Here is a 23,921-nt window from a genome sequence, read left to right on the forward strand (position 1 = left end):
AGGAGATAGTGTCAAAATTAGTGACGTCACACATTTGTAATACGTAGTATGTAAGCAGATAGGTACTTACTTTCGCAGTGACTACTGTACACATCGAAAGTATTCGGAAGCGGAAATTTAGAACGCCATTAGCAGCACTGCAGTAGCCGAATACTAGTGTACGCGTGTGTATTGCCAGCAGAAACGTAAATTATGTAAATAATTTCATTGGAATGTCTTTTTGAGGTTATACGATCAGTGGATACTGTATACATAGTTTTTCATAGATCGTAAAAATGATCTGTTTCTATCAGTAAAAAATACACTTACATTTTACACGATACTATTGTAAATAATTTATTTTTTATTTGCAGAAATTGTGTCGTGTAAACAATATTAAATAAGATATTTGATCTTTGAAAGCATCAAATAAAAAAGTCAAAATGGGTAAACGTCAACATCAAAAAGATAAAATGTAAGATACAAAAATGGCACTTAGGTTATAACGCAAAAGTTGTTTTTAAAATTGATCGTAAACAAAAAAATGTATTGTCCTTGCAGGTATTTAACATACACAGAATGGACAACATTATATGGTGGAAGGAGGACTGGAACTAATGAATCAAGCGAAGATACAACGTTCCGTCGTTTGCCTTACGATCATTGTTGTTTAACTTTGCAACCCTTCGAGCATCCCTATTGCGATACGGAGGGAAATATTTTCGAATTAGAAGCAATATTAGAATACATAAAAAGATACAAACATAATCCTGTTACAGGAAAGTCATTAGATCCAAAGACTTTGATAAAACTTAAATTTTTTAAGAATATGGAAGGACAGTACCACTGTCCAGTATTATTTAAACTATTTACTAAACATTCTCATATCGTTGCTATTAAAACAACCGGAAATGTATTTTCATACGAGGTGCATAAATATGATTTCTAATTTTTTGCAAATAATTATTGGTAACTAGTCAATGTTTCATTTCTTTTAGGCAGTAGAACAATTAAATATAAAAACACGTAATTGGAAAGATTTAGTGAACGATGAACCTTTTACGAGGAAGGATATTATTGTAATTCAAGATCCAAACTATGCTACAAAATTTAATTTGTCTACTTTCCATCATATTAAAAATAATATAAGAGTAGAAGATGAAGGTAACATTTTATATTTAAAACGCTAGCAATATTCCATATGTCAGAATTAAAAATAATGTTTCAGAAACTATAAAGGAACGAAGTAACCCAAATGCAAAATTAAAAACTGTATCTATGGAAACTAAAGAAATATTAGCAGAGTTGGATAGAGATTATAAACAAGCTGAAATCAAGCATGAAAATTCTAAACCAAAAGCAGATAAATTTAATGCTGTTTGTATATTAATTGGAATATATTCTGTTTCATTAACGAGTATGATTCATAATACGAGGATATTTATTCATAGGCACATTATTCTACCGGTGCTGTAGCAGCTGGTTTTACATCAACGGTAATGCCGACAGAAACCATGCATCAAGCAGCAGTTATCGCGGAAGATTTAGTACGATACGAAAGAGTTAAAAAGAAAGGTAAACAATTAATGTTTTGTATTTCATTATGTTCAATTGAATTATGTGATACTTTTTGTTCAGGATACGTTAGGATAGTCACGAATTATGGTGCTTTAAATTTGGAACTACATTGCGATCTCGTTCCAAAAACTTGCGAAAATTTTATAAAACACTGTCAGAATGGATATTACGATGGTACAAAATTTCATAGATCCATACGAAATTTCATGGCATGTACATTAATTCTATTTCTGTAAAAATTGTAAGCAATATCAGAATATATAATATCAGTTCATTTAGATACAAGGAGGTGATCCCACAAACACTGGCAATGGAGGAATATCTATTTGGGGTAAAAAATTTGAAGATGAATTCAAGCCAAATTTGATTCATCAAGGAAGGGGTATCCTATCTATGGCGAATTCTGGACCGAACACAAATGGATCACAATTGTACGTATATATGTATATATAATTACAGCTATAATAGTGTCTAATTGTATTTTATTTTATTCCAGTTTTATTACGTTTCGATCGTGTAGACATCTAGATCGCAAACACACTGTTTTTGGAAAAATAGTAGGCGGACTAGAAACGTTAAATGCCATTGAAAAGGTCGAAGTAGATAACAAGGATAGACCGATAGAAGACATAACGATACAGAAAGCTCAAGTTTTTGTGGATCCGTTTCAAGAAGCTGACGAGCAGTTGATCGCTGAACGTGCAGCTGAAGCGGAGCGATTGTTACAGGAAGAAATAAAAAATAAATCTTTCGATAACTCGGAGAAAAATGAGTTAAAAGTGTATCGATCGGGTGTAGGAAAATACATCAGAATGGCCCAAGGAGAAGATAAGTAATGTCGAATCGCGCTTAGAGTTACTGGTTTAAAGAATTTTACGATATTAATTATTTAAATTTTCTTGCAGAACGGGCAAAGGAGAGAGCAATAACGAGCCTGTGATAAAAAAGAAAAAGTTTATGGCAAACTCATTTGGTAATTTTTCTTCTTGGTAGAATAGTTGTATGAATTTTAATTGTAATTTTTTGTCATGTAAAATGTTTTGACAATTATGTATTACAAATTGTACAAGAAATAAACTACCGATTACATTTATTACTGCTGTCACCGTCACGACAAAAAACAAAAAGTATGTATATGTACAAGTACATGTACATAAATGTAAATAAATTAAATACTGTTCTCCAATATTATTAATTGTTATGATAATTGTTTTATTCATAATGGCTTCGTTATTATAAGTTATATATTTTTCAGATCGACCGGAAATGTATGTTGCATTCTGTAAAGGTTAGACAAGAATTACTAAGAGTTGGTTACTGATTGCTGAAGACTGGTTCTCCATATTTGATAGCTAGTTTGCCCAACCCCAGGACAAGTTGGACATTGAATTTTCAACCGTTTTGTCGTCATTTGGAATCGAAATCATTAAAATTCGTATAGAATTTGTGCAACAGTGCTTGTATGGTTAATATATATTCAGCATGGATGATTTAGGTGAGTAAGTTTGAAATTAATCGCAAAATTTACGAATTAACCTCAAATTTAAATCGTTCGGTCGGTCAAAATTATCGCGATACTTGATTTACAGAAATAATTTATTACATTGACATACGTTTCGTTCAAATTTGTCATTATCGTCTATATTTATAAAGCCAGTGCAAAAATTCTGAATAATATTTATGCGATATGTCGTTGTTTTCAAGTTGAAATTTCATTGTCATCGATGAATTAATTTTGTGTATATATATTGACAGCATGATATTCAATTAAATGTAAAATGAAAGAGAATTATTCCAGGATATTGAAAATACGAATAATGCATTAGTTGTAAAAGCGTTCGGTAAATATTGCCCTAAACTACGTAGCTGTGAAGGATTTCATTTAAAATTAGTTAGCGTTGAGTTTAACTACGAAATCTAGATGGCAGATTACGAAGTTATAAAAAAAAAACAGGCAAGTGCAAACGCGTAACTATCGGATCTAAATTCTCATGGTGACATCGTCTTAGCCTCGTCGTTACGCGCGTTGCAAGTTAAGTTCGGTTTCTGTTGCACTTTAATTGCTTAGTATTCGTTTCATTCGAACGAAATTGAATTTTATTTAATTGTCAATGCTCGATTCAAGCTATTCCGATATTTCAATTACTCAATTGTCGCGTAAACAGTCGATCGTCGTCGAATGTGCTGCGTATTCGTCACAGTCGTACATATTTACAGTGCATTTATAACGAATAAAAATTCGGTCTTGATAAATATTATCAATTTATTCGATCGATCGTTATTCTAAGACGAATCGACTACAGTGTCGAAACAGTAGATATCTTCTTTCGAATTTTGATTGAAATGTATCGATGTATCGTGCTATGTTTTTAAAATTTCTATTGTGCCTGTTATTTACAAATGATTCGTTGGTAAAGAATGTTTTGAAGATTAAAGAAACGCGTACGTTGCGGTTGATGCACTATACCGGAAGAAACTGCCCCCAAGGCATGCGTAATATAGCGAAGCGTGCCCTGCCAACTATTCTACGTATTTTTAGTGTATCTCATGGCGGCGTTGTCCTCGTGTTTTTGAAGATGCGAGAAGAGAATCGACGGGCCGTGGAAGCAGACGAGCGCCTAAAATACACTTGCATGCTTTGAACTTGTCATTTTCCTTTGGTCGAGCACGGTCAGTCACGGACGCGATTAACGAAAATAAATATAATCGATGCGAGAATAAAATCTAAATTGTTCGAAAGTGCGTACAATCGATAGAACATCCCGGTAGAATAACGGTCGATCGAATGTAACCACTGTTCGTCGCGTAACATGTACTTTTCTTTTACAAACAAATAGACTAGAGACCAACGTACTTGCTTACGCGTATACGTGAAAAATTCGCAGACAGCATTCAACAAGTGGCCGTTCGGTGTGTGTATCATCCCTCCCTCCCACTATCGATCGTCTCTGCAGCTCTGTCGCGAGCCATAGCCGCGATAAAAGTGCTGCCTAGTAGTGTACGTAGTGCATACTTGCGCACGCACGCACGAATTCGCGATTCCCGCGCATGTGAAACAAGTTAATGGATATCAGTGGTAATTTATAAGTGGTGCGTTAACGGGAATAATTATGGCAATGGATCGAACGATGTATGGAAAAGTCGATCCGGGCGCTATATACCAACCCTACAAAATCACAGTAAAAAAAGGTTCGCCGCCTGGATGTGAGTTGGAGATTATTTATTTTCGTTTAATGATTTTACTGAATTTTAACATGTTTTTTAACGCAGTCTCGAAAGAGAACGGACGTGGGTTGATTGTTCTTAACTGTTGCAGATGCATGATTACACATACGCGATCTCTTTGCATACATAATAAGAATACCGGTATAGTAACGCGATACCTTTTGATTCAGCGTCAACTACGATTCTTTGAACGACTATGCAATTTTATTCGCTGCGAGAGAAATTCTAAATGTTGAACCTTTCGTCGGAATTATATTTCTGGCATATTTTCAAAGGTTATCGGCAGAGTTGCATTCCAATTTATGCGTTCTCGCGATTTATAAGACTTGCAAGTTTTATAGTAGGATGCGTATTTTTATCGACATAGGAGAATCGTGCAAATTATTTATCTTTTGATTATTTTTAAGCTGCACGTTTAATCCTCTTCGAAAGGATGACTCACGATGCAACAGTTTGCGAGATTTTTTTTGGAATACCTTTCACCTACAACGTGGGTTGCCTTGACACTAAACCTTCTGAAATAATTCAAGTCATTATTTACGGCGATCTTTTTATGGAAATGTATACTTGGACGAATGCGGTAATCAGTTTGGTCTCTCTATGTATCGAATGATGTTTATACATATATGTAGAAGGATCCATTAAATCTTGCCATATGCAAAGAAAGCCACTAATTCCGATACTAATCGCACGACAAAAATTAATGGACCAGCGTGTATCAGTTCTCGGAGTTGTGTCATCTGTTAAATTAATATACCAATATCGATTCTAGGGCAGAGTGCTACTTTATCGATGCGAAAATTCAACATTATCGACGGTAATCATTTTTTTTTTTTTTTTTATTAAACCATGGACGAGGTTATACGAGTAGACCTTACACCACAGACGAGGTATACGAGCAGACCTTTCATCCTAATGGACTTTCGTGGCCCAATCTGACTGCCATACCGACCTGAAAATTCGGAGGTGATCTTAGCGTCCTCTTCTCATGGGTGGCGGTCAGTTGAGAAACTATTCACTGAAGTGAATTGACTATAGTAGGAATTGAAATTGATTTTTAAATCTGTTGGTAAAAAATACATTGGGTGAAAGATCCACTCGTATACCTCGTCTGACAATACTCTAGAATCTTTGATGAATCAATGAGAATCAAAACTAACGTAAGAAGCTCTATATTCATGATGACTTATGTAAGGCGGATCGTAGCCAATTTGTTAATATTATTTAGTTCTCACCACGAGGAGGTTGCTGCAAGTGAAGACCCACCCTAACCGATTCTCAACCACCCTCTATTAATAAAGATCCTCTGTGACCAACGATCGTTGGTCAAAGAAGAAACAAACGAAAGTGCAACCAATGAAAGATGCACAACCAACGAAGAGAGTTAAAAGAATTTGTCTCCAAATAAAAATAACTTGCCTAACATAATGGTTAACCAAACACCTGCCTAACTATAAATCTAAATTCGTTTATTATATCAAGAAACAATTCTAAATTCGCAGCCATTAGCTCGGTGTCACCCACGAAGAATAACTTTTCTATCGTGGGTGACACCGATTACCAGGTCTCACCACGTGGAGGTTGCTGCGAGTGGAGACCCGAAGGGAGATAGATGGAATCAAAGTTCCATCGATCTCCCTTTTACATTCTTACAAGCTAGATTACTAAACTAGAGAGATAGAAGGAAGCAATGTTCCTTCGATCTTCTAGTTTAGTTGTACCAAGTAATTACTTTATTGAAAAAGGAGTGAAGCTAAATTGTGGGATACGCGACGCGACGCGATACGACGCGATGCACCATGCAATAGTGCAAGGAACGAGATACGCGACACGCGAACCGAGTAACTGGTCAAAAGGGTCAGCTCCGTTGCCTCTCGGCAAGTCCAATCGAAGGGGAAGGGAATCGACGCACCCGACACAGAGGTTCCCCATTTCTCCCAAGCGTCCTGTTGGGAGCCAACTGGACCCAACTCGGGACGTCTAACAGAGAGAGGGATCTTGAGTCGGGGCTACCGCAGACAGGAACAGTCCCTGATCCCCTCTGCGGCCGAAATACCCTTTCCCTTGGATCGTCTCGCCAGAGGACGGCAACTGACCCTTCGGACGAGCTAAACGGCCGATCACTTGCTTTCTACATCAAAGCAGTGGTGATCGGAACGAGAAACGAGGGAACGGGTGAACGAGAGAAGCTAGTTGGTAAAGAATTACTTGGCGTATACGCAGACGCATACATGGGAGTAAATGTACCAAGCAATTATTTTGTTTAAAAAGGGGTGAAGCTAAATTATGGGAGACGCGACGCGACGCGACGCGACGCGACGCGATGCTGTACCGTACAGCAGATCTTCGGATTTAATCATGTTTCAAGAAACGAGAGATCGAGAGAACGAGAAGCTAAGTTAATAATTGCTCGGTATCGCGGCCTTAAAACTAAATTTATCCTAAGGGACTTAGAGATAAAAATCCCTCGATGTCCTTGCGTTGTCGTCCCACGATGTCCAACGATGGCCTGTAAGTAAGCTGAAACAAACTAAAACAGGCGGCATTTACGATTAGTTACATATAATAAATTGGCAAACACGAAGCCCTGAAATAAAATAAATGGACCGATCGATGTCCCACGATGTCCCGCGATGGCCTGTAAGTAAGCTGAAAGAAAAAAAGTTTGCATTTGCGATTAGTTAACACAACATGTACAATAAGCAACGTTTAAGCAAGAATGAAATAGAGGAACAAACCCCTTTCACAAACAAGGAGTCCGAAGTAAAATATGTAAGATGACCAGACAAATGAAAGCGAGGCAAAATGATAGATTCAAGCCCAGCAGACATTTGAATGTCGAAAAAGAAGTAAGAAATTGGAGATTGAGATATCACTCGCCACTGTGTCGATAGTGGTCAGTGAAACAGATTTTACATCGGACAAATCAAACAAGGAACCAGTAGTAAAATATGGAACGGGACCAGAAAAGTAAAAACAAGATGTAACCCCACATTCAAGCCCAACAGACGCTTGAAGGTCGAAAAAGAAATTGGACAAGGGAGATTCAGAACTCACTCTCTACTGGTCACTGCTGGTCACTAATGGTCAGTATTGGTCACTGGAGTTGTCCAGTGCTCGACCAGTGGTCAGCAGTGGTGAGTAAAGGTGGAGCGCTGACCCACGGAGGTTCCGTCACGTCCGCCAGCCTAGAAAAGAAAGAGCGAGAGAGAGAGTTCGTCACCGGCAGCGCAACTTAGCCTCAGGCGGAAGAGTTGGAGGGGTGGGGAAGACCGTCCTTGGCGAGTTCACCAATCAATTAACGGTTAACCGTGCCTTTGACCGAAAAATTAATATTCTACGCAAAATGATATTAAAAATAATTATTTATACAACCCATGCTATCGAGCATTATTTCAACTATTGTCTGATGTTAATTAATAATTATTGCAAACAATAGGTATGAAAATATGGACAAATTCGAAGAGACTGAAAGTTTCTTTGAATTTCTGTCGAGAACCAAGGTCGTACATCACGTATTCATTTCTTCGACCTTCTGTCCTGTATACGATACTTTCTTTTGCATAAGTATTTATCTATCATTTCTTATCAGTAAATTATACAGGATTTTAATAACGATACGTAAACTACGTGACTAAAATCGCAAAATAATATGTTGCAACACCCAACAAAATACACATTAATACACACGAAGAGAAGTTGTGTATTTTGGATCGTAAATTTGGAAAATATTCAAGCATCGATGGGTTTAATCTCGAAACATGCGAGAACAACTCTCTTATTATCTCTCTTTTATCTCTATTATCTGTCTTATTAAAAAAATATTAAAATGATTGTAAATATCATATTGAAAAATTTCAAATCGTTCTGGAATAATTATTTTCGTTTACGGGGGTCAATTAGAATCGTTTTTCGATTTTCGTTTCGAATTTCGTTCGGACGTGCACGGAAACATTACTTGTTTACCGTTCGTATCATTATGTTGAAGATCATTCAATGATTCAAGGTGAACACGCGTAGGTATCCCTTCTTTCTTGATCGAACGTCGGCCGATCTACACACATGTCCATATCGGGCACGAGTACATATTGCGCAATTTTACTTCCTACATATTGCAATATTGTGCGAGCAGAGTCAACTTGACTCGTTGCATTCGTATAAATTGCAATGTCTAATTGGAATCAGCTGTTCCTCTGGATTCATAATTTTTGTTCAAGGTTGAATAATTAGCGATTAAGAGGTTCGAAAGCGATAGATTTTGTGGAGTCGCCTCCCATGCTCGCCACCAAAGGGGTCGCGCTCCCACAAACGCTCGACCATCCCCTCGGTTGCTATAATTCAATCCTCGATCGTCTTCCCAACATCCTAGTCGTCTAAGCCAGTGCTAGAAAGCCTCACTGTCGAGTCCACTAGCAGGACTTTTTCTGTCCTCCTACGATTCTCACGAGTTCCTACTCGCAGCAAAATAGCGCCACAATTTTGAGAAAATTGAACGAAATGAAAACGATGACGAAACAAATTAGAGAGACACAGCTGCGAGGAGGTGTAGTGTCTCGACCGTCGAGGTTATTTTCGATAAGTTTGTCGTCATTATGAATATCTAGGTGAAAATGCAAACTATACATATAACCATTGCGTGTAAACGAAGGCAGACGACGCGACAGGGATGGATTGCTGAGGTGGGTGATGAGGAGAAGAGTGAGAGGGAGGGAAAGAGAGAAGACACTAACAGCGAGAAAGGGAAGGGAGAAGATGCATTCACGTAACACAGATTCTCGAACACTGGCAGCTGAAGGAACAACACGTGCTGCCAGTGTCCATCCGATCTCGCAACACATATCTTACGTGGCTACTCGCGAGCTCAATTAATCTCGATACCCTTGATAATCGCACGCAACAAAATAACTATTGTAACCTTGTAAGTTCCAGTTGTCGATACAGAGTCGAGTAATTTACGCAGCTATTAATTTCGTAACTGTACTTACATATATTTACAAACGGGACAAAAGATCCTTTTTTAAGAATATAGAGTTTTGGAAGAAAATATTAATATTGATAATATCTGGTGAGCGTCGCGAAAATACGCGTTGTCGTGATTTTTCGATTATTACGCAAAGTCCACGGTAAACGTAATTGGCAACGAACGAGATTTATTTTTAACGTTTTCCCTGTCCGAATCGCGATCTCGTAATCGCCGTTAACCTTCCTCCGTGTTTATATCTCCGGGTCGTAAGATCCACGGAAATCAGTGTCCGGTGGTTCGAAAAGTTTAGCAGTCGAAAGTGATCGTTTGGAATTATTTATCGTTTAATTGTTCCGCGGGTAATTCGGATTCGTAGCTTGAGCGAATAAGATTCGCAGTGTTTTTCGGGTAAAGTTTGTTGCTGGGCCGGGTCGATACAATAGTAACATGACCGACGTCATGAGACCTGCGTCGCCGATCGCACCGGTTCGTTTGGCGACTATTCAAAAACACGCACGCTGGGAGCAATACATCAGTAAGTAACTGTAGAGTGCGTGTTAATACTTGTCGATTACACGATTACGATACTAATTATGTATGACTGTTTGGGAAGATGTAGATCGATGAACTCTGATTCTGTATGTACCGATCGAATTAACGATATCACGAATCCTCAGTCTACCAGAATGACAAAACTGTTTTTATTTTAATATCATTTAACAGTTGTAAGAATACTAACGATAATTGTGCCAACCGAGGTTAATTACGTCGAAAACGTGTGTTACGAGTAACGCCGCGCAATATTAATGTCCGAATTGACCGCGTATGATTCATAAGTAAAAAATAGGCTTGAGGAAACTCGTCAGGATTCCTGCTAGCATCGCGTCTCATTCAAGCTTCTCACGGAACCTATCTACCGTGTTATAGGAGGGTTACCAGTAATACAATCGAAAAGTACGAGCGTTCTTTAAGAAAATTATTTCTCGTGGATGAATCAATTATGGTGTTGCGGCTAATGGTCTTTCTCTATCCTTAATTTTCCTTAATCGTATAAAAAATGAATCGTATTATTAAAATTAGTGGAAATAATCAATGTTCGATATATTTTTTAAACGATGTATGCGAAAAAGAGGATAGATTTTAGGATGCAGAAAAATTGTAGACTCGTATACAGGATGTTCGACCAACCCTGGGAAAAATTATAATGGGGGATTCTAGAGGGCAAAATAAGACGAAAATCAAGAATACCAATTTGTTGATGGAGGCTTCGTTAAAAAGTTATTAACGTTTACAGTTTCAACAGTATTGAATTTTTTTCTCGAAAATGCGCAGGATTTCGAGGGTATGTCTGTTCACCAAAAATAATTATAATTGACTCCTGCAATTGAAAATAATTTTTTTAGAACGATTTGAAATTTTTTAATTTTGTCGAAAAATTTCACTTCCTGAATTTTTTTCTCAAAAGTGGGTAGGATTTCGAGGGTATGCCTAATGACCAAAAATGATCGTAATTGACCCCCGCAACCGAAAATAATTTTTCCAGAACGATTTGAAATTGTTGAATTCAATTGTTAAAAACTTTTTAACGAAGCCTCTGTATAGTAGGTACTGTTGAACACCCTGTATAGTAGGTACTGTTGATCCTAGCTTCTCGTTTCGGATTTCATAAATTAATCGATTCTACGAAAAGCAAGCAAGCAAGCCAGCCATCTGTTGCTCGATTTGAGGTTACCGTGCTGCACACAGGTTTCGATACTATGCGTTTCTTCGTATCGAAGCCTAACTGCATATGTAGGTAGATGACGGTACGTTGCTTTGCCGTCACCCGCCGTTTCTACTCCCTCCATTTTCTGTTCCTTCTCCTTCTCCAGGCCCAAGTTGCCTTCTCCAGGCTTCTATCCTCCGGCCACGAAGCCGGCTAGCCGGCCGGTCACTTCGCCGAGGACTTTATTGACAGTCAGTGTCGTTTTGCCGATCGCAGCTGACGTGCGCGAATCTTTTCGGTATTCTAGTCGACACGTGACAACCTTATCCAGTCTATTCGGGGAGTTTTCATCGGTACATAAACGTATTAAAGAAACCATGATGGTTTGGTCGTTCAACGCTGACCTCCATCGAATGTTTGGTTGCGTGAATCGCTAAAGTTTTGTAGGTTACGCGAGTGTTCCTATCGTCGATTCAGTGTCGTCGTCCTCGCTATTCGGTTCATTTTTGCGTATCACAAGTTATTCTCAATCGGTTATCGTACAGTGGCATCTCTACGTTTCGTTTTCGTAAATTCGTGTCAGAGTTGTACGTTCTCGGAATACCTAGTGGGTGTGTCGTGTGGTTTGCCTCGCGATGGAAGCGGAATACGAATCTCGGATGGAAATCGAGAATTTGTACCAAGTGTACAACACTGAGAAAACAGAAAGGAATCTTCTGAGCCTCGGTAAATGTTGATTTGATCGTTGGCTTTCTAGGAAATCTTGAAAGTCTCGTCAGGGCTACCTTCTATGTTTATCTCGAAGCTTTGCTTGCTAAATAATGCTTGCGTCATCGTTTTTTCCCCCCCGTTGCGCTGTCGCAAGGTATCCGGAAATGTTTACGAATGCATGCAAGAGCATATTCTGTTTGAAAATTAAAAAAGAAACGTATTTATTCGCTATTTAGAAATACAGGGCGTTCGGTCAACCATGGGAAAAATTTTAATGAGGGATTCTAGAGGGCAAAATAAGACGAAAATCAAGAATAACAATTTCTTCACTGAGACCTCGTTTAAAAGTTATTAACAATTAAATTTTTTAATTTCAAATCGTTTTAAAAAAATTATTTTCGGTTGTGGGGGTCAATTACAATCATTTTCTGTCATTACACGTACCCCCGAAATCCTGCGCATATTCGAGAAAAAAAATCGAGAAGGTGTGAAATTTTTCAGAGGAAAAAAAATTTTCCAAATGGTTTTAAAAAAATTATTTTCAGTTGCGGGGGTCAATTACAATCATTTTTGGTCATTACACATACCCTCGAATTCCTACGCACTTTCGAGAAAAAAATTCTTTACCGAAAATCTAATTTGGCGCCAAAATTGTTCGACGAAAAAAAAATTCAAATCGTTGTGAAAAAATTATTTTCAGTTGCGGGGGTTAATTACAATCATTTTTGGTCATTACACATACCCTCGAAATCCTACCCACTTTCGAGAAAAAAATTCTTTACCGAAAATCTAATTTGGCGCCTAAATTTTTCGCCGAAAAAACAACATTTCAAATTGTTGTGAAAAAATTATTTTCAGTTGCGGGGGTCAATTGCAATCATTTTTGGTGAATAGACATAACCCCGAAATCCTGCGCATTTTCGAGAAAAAAATTCAATACTGTTGAAACTGTAAACGTTAATAACCTTTTAACCAAGCCTCAATCAACAAATTGGTATTCTTGATTTTCGTCTTATTTTGGCTTCTAGAGTCCTCTATTAAAATTGTTCCCTGTATATCGCGATGTGAGAATCGATAAATTTAGAAATAATTGCGAAATTGCGGGACACCTGTTACGAGAACACGACGTTATCGTATAAATGAATCGTACGCGCTTTCATTTCTCGTTCTCGCACAGATTGCCAACCGCATACTTATCGCGAACTGCATAATATACGATTTGACTAAAATTTGTACTACTCTCGCGATTAATAACATGATACGATAGTTTCGATGGAGTCCGATTATGATCGAAAATATTTGCCAGTGTTGTTTGCAGCGATGAATTTATTGATTTCAGATGCCCTGCTGGCAGACCTGCAAAATACAGTGTCCTCGGAGGGAAATCATGTTGGCAGTAACGCGACTCCTGGTTATGGATCATTAAATGGCGCACGAACGACTCCATACAGGTCGTACGATAATCGAACTTCGCCTCTGCCGCCTCAATCGGTACGTAGATTTTGTTTTTCATGTTTGCCAACACCATTTACACAAATACTTTCGTCAACAAAAAAATATACACTTGTACGTTCGATGGAAAACTTGGGCTATTAATCAAGATTGGTTGTATAAACGATGGAATTAAATAAGCCAGATATAATAGTGTCGAGTAACACTTTATCGACAGAAGTTTCATTTTTCATTTATATTTTAAGACGAATGCAAGGCGATGCAGTGATATTTTTGTCATTGGAAAGGGTAGTTCTTATTCTAAATTTAAACTCGTCGAGGGAAGCGTCGGTAAAAACGATTCGCGTTCGAATATCACGACGATACATTTCTTTTCGTCGAATCGATCGCGGGAATTGCCGTATATCCGACGTCGCGTCTTTTATCGACGGATATTCGGGAGTTTTGCTTATCGAAAGTGTAACGTCTCAGGATAGATGGCGAGAATGACACGTAGTTCGCGTGCGCTCTGCTATATTCACGGGACCGTTTTAAATCCCGCGTTGACCTTGGTGCGATTTTCCATAATGTCTCGAAATAGTGCGATTGGTCGCGAAACGCGCGCTGAGAATACATCCGCGGAAATCAGATGCATCGCGCGTAAACACACGTTGACGATTCCCTCGATTTGGTAAAACAACGTGTTCCATATTAATTGAACGTTATTTTTCTATTAGCGTTTGCCCTTATTTCGTTTCGATCCTGTAAAAATAGTCGCGAATTGTTTCTACTCCTACACGTTCGAAAATACAATCCATCCTATTCTTCCGATTTCACAGGAAATTAAGACGCGCTCGAACCGTGCAAAATAGATATATGTTTATTCCAGACTAAGCACAGATGACGCAAAGGATAAACTAAAATTAGAATCGATACTTTTTGTCGCTGAGAGCAGAGAAACTCGGGGCTCGTAAAAGAAATCGGATATTCTGGAGAGGTAGGCTCAGGTTACGCGTGTCCAATTCGTGTTCCTCGCAATCGCAGATACTAGGGATTTTCGTGTTTCGTGAAACATTCCATGCAAAGTTGTCCTTGACCAGCTTTTCCAGGATGAAAACGAAAGATACCTCTAAATTAATTTAACAATCATAGGAAAAGTGAAAAAGTCGATCGAGGAAAATATTTGATACGTTGGGCGAAAAAAGTGTTAAATTGTGTCCCGGGTAACGGATTGAAATAGCAAAGTGCAGCAATACTTGCGATCGGTAGTGTACGTAAACTAAATTTTGGCTCGTTTAAAAGGATCCGAGCGTTAAAAATACCTGGTAAAGTTAATTTTTAAACGAGAGAAAAATTGACTTTCGTTTTCGATGGAAATTGTAAACACGGGAGATACGTAGAAACGTTTTGCGGAAAAGCGATTTCTCGCGGCGGATTTAAACTATAATCGATCGTTTCCCGTGGAACACATGTTACGTTCCCCGCCATGCTATCGATTCTTCCACCTAGAAGCAACCGACGTTTATCAATTATTCAGGTTTTCGATGATCGACTATGGCCATACAAATTTTCCTATTCGCGTGAAACGCGGACTCTCGCGAGCCAACTGCACAGTTGGAAACTGCCAAAACCGATACATTACTAGAAAATACAACTTCATCCGAAACTTAATTGCCCCGTTCTCACTGCGTCCAATGTCTCGTTCGATCGTTTTAAACGGTCCTTGGTTGCGTAATATGTCTGCTTCGCCGATGATTATGAAAGTGGCTCAAGTCAAGGAACCAACAAAAAAAATTCGAGGCGTGGTATACAGAGTGTTCTCTGGTCTGGGAAAAATTTTAAAAAGAGATTCTAGGGACCAAAATAAGACGAAAATCAAGAATACCAATTTCTTGACTGAGGCTTCGTTAAAAGGCTATTAAAAAATTAAATTAAAAAATTTCAAATCATTCTGAAAAAATTATTTTCGGTTGTAGGAATCAATTACAGTCATTTTTGGTCATTAGACATAACCTTGAATTCTTATCCACTTTAGAGAAAAAAATTCGAGAAGGTCGTGCTATTTTTTGACGAAATAAAAAAATTTCAAATCCTTCTGGAAAAATTATTTTCGGTTGCAGGGGTCAATTACAATCATTTTTTATGAATAGACATACCCTCGAAATCCTACCCAGTTTCTAGAAAAAAATTCGAGAAGTGAAATTTTTCGACAAAATAAAAAAATTTCAAATCGTTCTAAAAAAATTATTTTCTGTTGCGGGGGTCAATGACGATCATTTTTGGTCATTAGACATACCTCCGAAATCCTACCCAGTTTCTAGAAAAAAATTCAGTATCGAAACTTTAAACGTTAATAACCTTTTAAGCAAGCCTCTAGAATCTTCCATTACAATTTTTCCCAGGGGTGGCCGAACACCTTGTATATAAAAGAAGCGAAAGGCCAGAGTTTTCGTGAAATATTTCGCGGTTTCCGCGAGAAATCATTGCAATAATGGACGTCGTCTAGGACCGCGACGAGGTTCGTAATTTATGCGTGTCGTCTGTCGTCCGGCAGGATAATTGCTTTCACGGTTTGACGAACGTTCTTGGCGTAAATCATAACATGCGACGTTTGTGTCGCGTTACTGTTCTTGGAACGATTCACGGTATCGTGGAACGTTTCTTCACCAAACGTTAAGAATGTCACGCCGAGAGTTGGACATACATATATTTTTTTGTTTTGTCCGTTACTGCGAGCGTTAGTGAAACTCGAGTCCATCAGATATTTCCCTCGACTCGAATTTAGCACGAAGCGAAAACGATTACGTGCTAGTGCGAACGGTTGTTACGATACGTTTCCGTGGACGTCGTATTAACTTTGCACAATGCATCGATTTTCTCGTACCATACGCGCTCGTTCGCTCGTGGAAAGTTGCTCTATTCTGTGACTTTTCGTATAATATCCACCCTTACGATACACTTTCGTATTTACAGCCAGTCTCGTGCATAAGTAAGCTCTATAAAAGACCCAAGACTTGGACGTTTAAATCGCGGACGAAAGGCTGTAGAATTTTTCTAGTGTAATTTTCGAACCATATTTGCCCTCTTTAGGTATCAATTTTAAAAGAAGGTTGAAACACTTTATTGGGTCGAATCGAAATAATACGCCTTTACACTACCTTTTATATATCGTGTAATTTTGTGAGGTGTAACAAGCGTGTTATTATTCGTCCGTCGATCAATTCGTTGAACGAAACAAGCACAAAGTGCGATTTTTGACTTCAGAAAGCTTTGAAAGCGTTTCGCCTCTCCGGCGAACCCATGGTTTATCGCGTTTCGCGGTTACAGGAGCTACGTGTTTATTTTTCGATCCAGCAACCTTGAAGCACCGAGCTTGCGTAGCTTCGAGATTCCAGATTCGAGGAACGAGATCGTGCAAGAGATTTTAAACAGGATGTTTGCAGGATTCGATGTATCGCGACATATTCTCCGGAGATATGTTTCGGCTTTGGATATTTTTGGACCAACGGAACTCCCCGAGCAACCTAGTTTCGCTTAAAGAATGTGTCGTTGTAACGCGTTTATCGCGAGATCGTTGTATTTCCAATCTCTGTCGATTGCTGCTCAAAACCGAGTACAGTCTTCTATTATGTATATCGCGCGGAAGAACCCCATCGAAATTATCGAGATTCGAGGCGATTCTAGGTGATTCGAGGCAAGGATTTTGCAACGAAACTCGAAAATCTCGCGATGTCTGTCTGGCGGATAGGTTTCTATTAAAAGTGTATGACGCTCTGTCCTTCGCGCACGTCCACCTGATCGATAATGTATTTACAAAAGCCGTGTGGCATTTAGTGACATCATGTTTTGAAATAATATGCTTTCGCGGTAACTTGGCAGGGCGTTCAAAGCGTTTTTTCTCGAATGGAGGAAGCCAACGGCGCTCGCTCGAGGAGCCCACCGGCCGGCGACCGCCGCCATTCTTTTCTTTTCCTCTCTTCGTGCGCGATTCGAACAGACTTGGATGAATCTAAATTTACGCGTCACGCTCGGCAACGGATCATTTGTCTGTCCTTCGAACATGTATTATCATTAATTCGAAACGAGCCCTGTCGAACGTGTATATTAACGATACAATAGGCGGATGGAGGAATCGTTCGAACGGCCTCGGTGAAAAATGTATTTGTTACCTACAAGTTGGGTAAGCATTTGTTACTATTAGACAAATGGACTAGCATTCTTCTCAGGCACTGGATAGATGTCCAGTCATCGTCTGCTGAGAAGCAGTAATTGTTTGCATCGTTACATGTGAAACAGAACAGTTCTGTGCAGCCATATTTACTTTTATATAGATTTCCATTTTGTTCGTTTATCGTGTCTAAGTTTATTATTTCGTATCGCGAATCAACAGTTACTATTCTGTTACTTTACTGTGCTGGTTCATTTTAACAGTTATCGACGGTAAGATTCTTTTAATCCGTTGATAATTGTCGGCACGATAACGTTGGACGTTGTGGTAAAACGGTCACTGTCGACGGACTGTTGCAGCCGACTTACCAGAATCGCGAAGCTATCGAGGAGACCATTGCTAAAAGCAGCAGCAGCGGCGGCGGTGGGAAAATGCCTTCGTTGAACAACAACCTATCGGAATTGGACACCTTATTGCAAGATCTGAGCAACGCGCGCTACAATGCGGATTATCAGGAAAGGGGTTAGCATTCTAAACTCTAGTAGCCAGATTTTCTTAGCACGCGTGTGCTGTCGTTCAGAGTCTTCGGGGTTCATAGAAAAAGAATCGCCCCAAATGGAATATAAACGTTACCCCTTGCAATATAATATAAATAGTATACAGGGTGTCCCGTAAATGGTGTAAGAACCGGAAATGTGGGGTAGCTGAGATGATTCTGAACAATTTCCTTTGCAAAAATGTCGGATGGGGCTTCGTTTTTGAATTATTAACGATTGCACCATTCGTCGAGAATTCTTTACTTATACAGGGTGTTCGGACAACCATGGGAAAAATTTTAATGGAAGATTCTTGAGGGCAAAATAAGACGAAAATCAAGAATACTAATTTGTTGGTGGAGGCTTCGTTAAAAAGTTATTAACAATTAAATTCAACAATTTCAAATCGTTCTGCAAAAATTATTTTCGGTTGCGGGGGTCAATTGCAATCATTTTTGGTCATTACACATACCCCCGAAATCCTACCCACTTTTGAGAAAAAAATTCGAGAAGATTGAAATTTTTCGACGGAAAAAAAAAATTTCAAATCGTTCTGAAAAAAATATTGTTAGCTGTGGGTGTCAATTACAATCATTTTTGGTCATTACACATACCCTCGAAATCCTATCCGCTTTCGAGAAAAAAATTCGAGAAGATTAAAATTTTTCGACGGAAAAAAAAAATTTCAAATCGTTCTGAAAAAAATATTGTTAGCTGTGGGGGTCAATTACAATCATTTTTGGTGAATAGACATACCCCAGAAATCCTACCCACTTTCGAGAAAAAAATTCGAGAAGATTAAAATTTTGCGACGGAAAAAAAAAATTTCAAATCGTTCTGAAAAAAATATTGTTAGCTGTGGGGGTCAATTACAATCATTTTTGGTCATTACACATACTCCCAAAATCCTACCCACTTTTGAGAAAAAAATTCGAGAAGATTGAAATTTTTCGACGGAAAAAAAAATTTCAAATCGTTCTGAAAAAAATATTGTTAGCTGTGGGGATCAATTACAATCATTTTTTATCATTACACATACCCCCGAAATCTTGCGCATTTTCGAGAAAAAAATTCAGTACGGACGGAACTTTAAACGTTAATAACTTTTTAACGAAGCCTCCATCAACAAATTGGTATTCTTGATTTTCGTCTTATTTCGGCCTCTAGAATCCCCCATTAAAATTTTTCCCACGGGTGACCGAACGCCCTGTATATGAGAACCTCTAATAATAACGCGCGCATGCTAGGAATTTGATATCTAATTTGACGATGAAATAATCGATCATCTTAGAGAATCGCGTGTCCTCGGGAGGAATGAATGGAGACTCGAATCCGATGCTTCGTTCTCCGAGTAGCATGTCAACCTCGAGGCCCACCGTCGACTCGTTGCTCGAAGAGTTGAGTACTGCGGTGCCAAACGGGTGAGCTTTTTCTCTATCGGAGGAATTATAGTTTCGGATTCCTAGCGGATATCGCTTATGAAAATTCGTGGTAGCCCTTGACCGAATCGAACGTAACCGTGAATTTCTTGATATAGAGATTACCCTCTCGATGGAAGAGTTAAGGTTACGATTCAGGAAACGTCTACGGAGATCCAACCGGTATACGATGGCTATCCTACGAGACAGCACGGATCGTTGAATCGCAGCGATACGCAGAAAGGCTACACCAACGGTCACACGGCGAGCAACGCTACCAAGGAGCTTGACGACCTGATGGCTTCTTTGTCCGAGTTTAAGGTACGATTCGAATCTAATCGGTGGTACACCACCCACCCGATTAATGGACACGGGTGCAATAAGCTTTTCTAATGTTTGCTTACTATTAAAGCCGATGTAGAATGAGAAAACAGCGCCGTTAAAACTACTTCTGCCCATTCTTGGCTCCCTAGGTTACCAAAATAACTTTCATTCCGCCATCTCACTACCCAGACCGTCGGTCTGCTCCTCCTTCTCTCCTTCGGTGTTTCCTTTTCCACGTCTCCTCCGATTTTTCGTGCCACCAGGGTGGGAAAATATAGAAGGTGGGGATTAATAGTGATCCAGAAAATCTCTCAAAGCTTTCAGCCAGTCTGCAAGCTCGCTTGTGCCAATCGACATCAGTCAACTCTCGCGGGTCCTTAAAGTTTCTTCGGTTAACGGTACCTTGACATTCTGGGGCTGAACGTTCTCGATACTTTAACCGATCCCATCGTGTCGGTTTTCCACAGCCTCTCTGCCTCTTTTACTACCGCAACGCTAACACTCATTTACGCTTGTTCTTTCGAAAATCGGTTACTCTGGTTGAATATAATATTTGTTTCTTTTAGATCAATAGCGGTTCCCATCAACATCAAACGGTAACCGACTCGCCATACGCGAAGCCCAACAAGGCTACCAAGAGCTCGCAGAGTCCGCTACCTCCCGAGGGCACGCAGACGCGAATTCACATTACAGAAACTCACACCACCCACCATTATCAACAGCAACTCGGAGAGCCTTATCCACCGCCGCCAGCAGCCACTCAAACCAAACAGAATCAATTGGATTCTATGCTAGGGAACCTCCAGGCAGACATGAGTCGTCAAGGTGTAAACACCACTCAGAAGGGATGCTGCAGCGCCTGCGAGAAACCTATCGTGGGACAAGTAAATAGATCCCGATGATCCAACTTTCAAACCTTGTTTCTCGTTCGCAGTGTCTCCCCTTACCTTGTCATTCTTACACCACACGAGTTCAGTGTACCAGGTATTAAAAGTCTATCGTTCAAAGTTGCTAATAAAATGCATTTAAAAAATAACGCACGACACGTGCTTTTAGCAGTTGGGGAACGACATTGAGGAACCTTCGAGACATGTGTGCACGTACGCTATCAGTGAAATGCGTTACACGTCCCTTTCTCGTTTCAGGTGATCACCGCTTTGGGGAAAACATGGCACCCCGAGCACTTTACCTGCACCCACTGCAACCAGGAGTTGGGAACGCGGAACTTCTTCGAGAGGGAGGGCCAACCTTACTGCGAGTCCGACTATCACAATCTGTTCTCGCCGCGTTGCGCTTACTGCAACGGCCCCATTCTGGACGTAAGACCGGCCGCCCGCGCGACGACGATCGGTCCGGTTTCGCTCGAATAACGTTACGCGTATCATTGTTATTTTCAGAAATGCGTCACCGCTCTGGAGAAAACTTGGCACACGGAGCACTTCTTCTGCGCCCAGTGCGGCAAACAATTCGGCGAGGAAGGGTTCCACGAACGGGACGGGAAGCCGTACTGCAGGGAAGACTATTTCGATATGTTTGCCCCGAAGTGCGGCGGCTGTGAGCGCGCCATCATGGAAAATTATATATCCGCCTTGAACAGCCAATGGCACCCCGACTGTTTCGTCTGCAGGGTAGGTTTCGGCGCTTGGGAACGTTGATCGTCTAATTACTTTTAATTTGCAGCCACGCTCTCGAGGATTATCACACCCCCCTATCCTCCCGCCGGTTTAAATGATATGTTTAACCAGCTTTAAATCCTACGAAACTTGCAGGATTGCAAGAAGCCCGTGTCCGGAAAGTCGTTTTACGCCATGGAGGGCAAACCCGTTTGTCCGAAATGCGTTGGCGTCGACGACGACGAGGAAGAAGAAGAGGAGGAAGCATAAACAACGCGCGACGGTCGCGCGTTGCGTTGTTTCACTTTCTTATGTAAAAAGCCCTATTGTTCCCACTGTGTATGCTATCCAGGCTCCATGAATGCGGAGCCTGCAACCCCGTTCTTTTTTCTTTTTTTTTCTCTTCTTCTTTTCGACAGGTGATTTAGGTGATCCGACGGAGGAATAAATCGACGAGACTTCGTTGTCGTGTTTACATATTCCGCTTCGAAATTCTTCTCGATTGCGTACGCAACACATGCGTTTGCGTGCGCACGTACACACACACACACACATAGGCCTACAGTACACACGCGTAACAGTTAGGGCATTATTGAGAGTCATTAGTATACTATCGCAAAATTTGTTCGAATATTGGAATTAATTTCAGATTCAGATCAAATTTCTTTAGTCTAGGAAATCGATGGCGATTAACGACCGACCGTCCAAGCTTTCGTAACAGTTGCTACTAGTATTGTATGACAAATAAAAATAAACTGAAAAAAAGAAAGAAAAAAAAAATCAAAACAAAAACAGACACGACACACAGGAGTTGGCCTTCACTGACTCTGATACCGTTCTTGTCACGTGTCTTTGTCGAGAACGGTTCTGGCCGGACGCCATCGTTCTATGCAATGCGGCACGCGATTACAGGTTTTGCACTTCGAGTTAACCCTTCCGTAGATCAAATTTATTATTTCATAATAGACTTTATTTTCATTACGATAACTTTATGAGAAATTATGACCCGCGAGGCGGTTAATTTTAAGCGAAGGAAGGTTTATTTGAAAAGCAAAACCTGTTAACTATACCGCGTTAATATATGTCATATAGATTTTGCATACACGCGACACGCACATACGCATATACGCACTGTACGTAACTCTAGCTCGTACAGACTATGACTTGCTTCTGTGCTGGGAATATTCCGTTGCAGAGTCATTCATAATTTAATATAAAGGGATCGATGGATAATGATCATGCTTTTGTGTTTTGTACTCGCGTCCAGCGAGTTCAAGCATTTTTTAAACAAACATTTTTATCGGACGTATGCACTGTTTTCAAATTACAGGATTGTAGACAAAAGTTCCAAGGTGGCTCGTTCTTCGACCATGAAGGCCTACCCTACTGCGAAACCCATTATCATGCTAAGAGGGGATCCCTGTGCGCTGGATGTCATAAGCCAATTACAGGTTTTTATATCAATTAAAATATTAATATTACTATGTTAATGTTAAATATTAATAACAGTTTATCGTATTGATAAACTTCGTTCTTTCAGGTCGTTGTATAACCGCGATGTTCCGAAAGTTCCATCCAGAGCATTTTGTTTGCGCATTCTGTTTGAAACAATTGAACAAGGGTACTTTTAAGGAACAAAACGACAAACCGTATTGTCACGGATGTTTTGACAAGCTGTTTGGTTAAGATTTACCGGAAAGTATTCGTATTTGTAATATAATAATAAATAACAAGCTGTTTCGATCGGTACCGTTTACAATATCTATAGGCTGGTCGCGCGCGTCCACACGAACAGGGCACGTGTAATGGATTTAGTCGTACGAAACCATATGTACTTCACGATATACACTTGTCGTTGACGTTTAAAAGTGGTGCGACGTTCAATTAATATGTCTACGTATTGTTATGTATTCTTATCGTATGGATAGGTAATAGGATATTCGCAGTCATAGGTATCATCTTCCCTCGTCTTTAATGAGAGCTTGCTAATATTTTCACGAGTATTTTATATCGCGTTCAGTGGCTAACGAAGCTTGATGCATAAAACTGTAATAATATTCGTGTCGTATTAATATTTTTATTCCCCATTTATGATAAGTATTCGTAATAAATTTATACCAAGTACAATATACATGGTTAAATTATCTTCTGATTTTACTAATACGATCGTGGAACTTACCCCTTACTGTATGTATAGACATACTGTTTTAAACACTTTGATTTAACGTGCATGGTCGATGTACTAAAAATCATAATGCGTCTTAATACTT

At 39.5% G+C, this 23,921-nt stretch overlaps 2 protein-coding genes across 7 annotated transcripts; both read left to right on the plus strand.

Annotated features, from left to right (window-relative positions):
- Positions 1-55: 55 nt before the first annotated feature.
- LOC143350072 (RING-type E3 ubiquitin-protein ligase PPIL2) lies at positions 56-4,560 on the plus strand. Of its 3 annotated transcripts, none has more exons than XR_013081052.1 (12): positions 56-194; positions 354-454; positions 541-907; positions 978-1,143; positions 1,208-1,356; positions 1,431-1,554; positions 1,618-1,766; positions 1,837-1,988; positions 2,054-2,389; positions 2,463-2,684; positions 2,813-3,052; positions 4,443-4,560. XR_013081052.1 is itself a non-coding variant. In XM_076781870.1 (10 exons), exons 2-10 carry the CDS (start codon positions 423-425, stop codon positions 2,548-2,550), a joined length of 1,563 nt encoding a protein of 520 aa, XP_076637985.1. In that variant the 5' UTR covers positions 56-194; positions 354-422; the 3' UTR covers positions 2,551-2,720. The 3 variants fall into 3 exon arrangements, 1 of the variants encoding a protein (XP_076637985.1); XR_013081053.1 differs by lacking the exon at positions 56-194 and adding an exon at positions 207-225; XM_076781870.1 differs by lacking the exons at positions 2,813-3,052; positions 4,443-4,560 and having other exon boundaries at positions 2,463-2,720.
- On the plus strand, positions 4,524-23,397 carry Pax (paxillin). Of its 4 annotated transcripts, none has more exons than XM_076781865.1 (10): positions 4,524-4,761; positions 13,501-13,652; positions 18,120-18,282; positions 19,588-19,717; positions 19,834-20,035; positions 20,605-20,922; positions 21,184-21,357; positions 21,436-21,666; positions 22,982-23,102; positions 23,192-23,397. In XM_076781865.1, exons 1-10 carry the CDS (start codon positions 4,668-4,670, stop codon positions 23,335-23,337), a joined length of 1,731 nt encoding a protein of 576 aa, XP_076637980.1. In that variant the 5' UTR covers positions 4,524-4,667; the 3' UTR covers positions 23,338-23,397. The 4 variants fall into 4 exon arrangements, with proteins under 4 accessions (XP_076637980.1, XP_076637983.1, XP_076637982.1 ...); XM_076781867.1 differs by lacking the exon at positions 4,524-4,761 and adding an exon at positions 9,817-10,280; XM_076781866.1 differs by lacking the exon at positions 4,524-4,761 and adding an exon at positions 11,931-12,176.
- The last annotated feature ends 524 nt before the right edge of the window (positions 23,398-23,921 follow it).

Source organism: Colletes latitarsis, chromosome 14 (genome assembly GCF_051014445.1).
Source record: "Colletes latitarsis isolate SP2378_abdomen chromosome 14, iyColLati1, whole genome shotgun sequence".
Lineage (NCBI taxonomy): Eukaryota > Metazoa > Arthropoda > Insecta > Hymenoptera > Colletidae > Colletes > Colletes latitarsis.

Coding starts and splice junctions, on each gene's coding strand:
- LOC143350072 (XM_076781870.1), top strand. CDS start 423: ATGGGTAAACGTCAACATCAAAAAGATAAAAT. Junction 455..540: donor CAACATCAAAAAGATAAAAT/GTAAGATACAAA, acceptor TTGTCCTTGCAG/GTATTTAACATACACAGAAT. Junction 1,357..1,430: donor AAGCAGATAAATTTAATGCT/GTTTGTATATTA, acceptor ATTTATTCATAG/GCACATTATTCTACCGGTGC.
- Pax (XM_076781865.1), top strand. CDS start 4,668: ATGGCAATGGATCGAACGATGTATGGAAAAGTCGATCCGGGCGCTATA. Junction 18,283..19,587: donor TGCGGATTATCAGGAAAGGG/GTTAGCATTCTA, acceptor CGATCATCTTAG/AGAATCGCGTGTCCTCGGGA. Junction 20,036..20,604: donor CTTCTTTGTCCGAGTTTAAG/GTACGATTCGAA, acceptor TGTTTCTTTTAG/ATCAATAGCGGTTCCCATCA.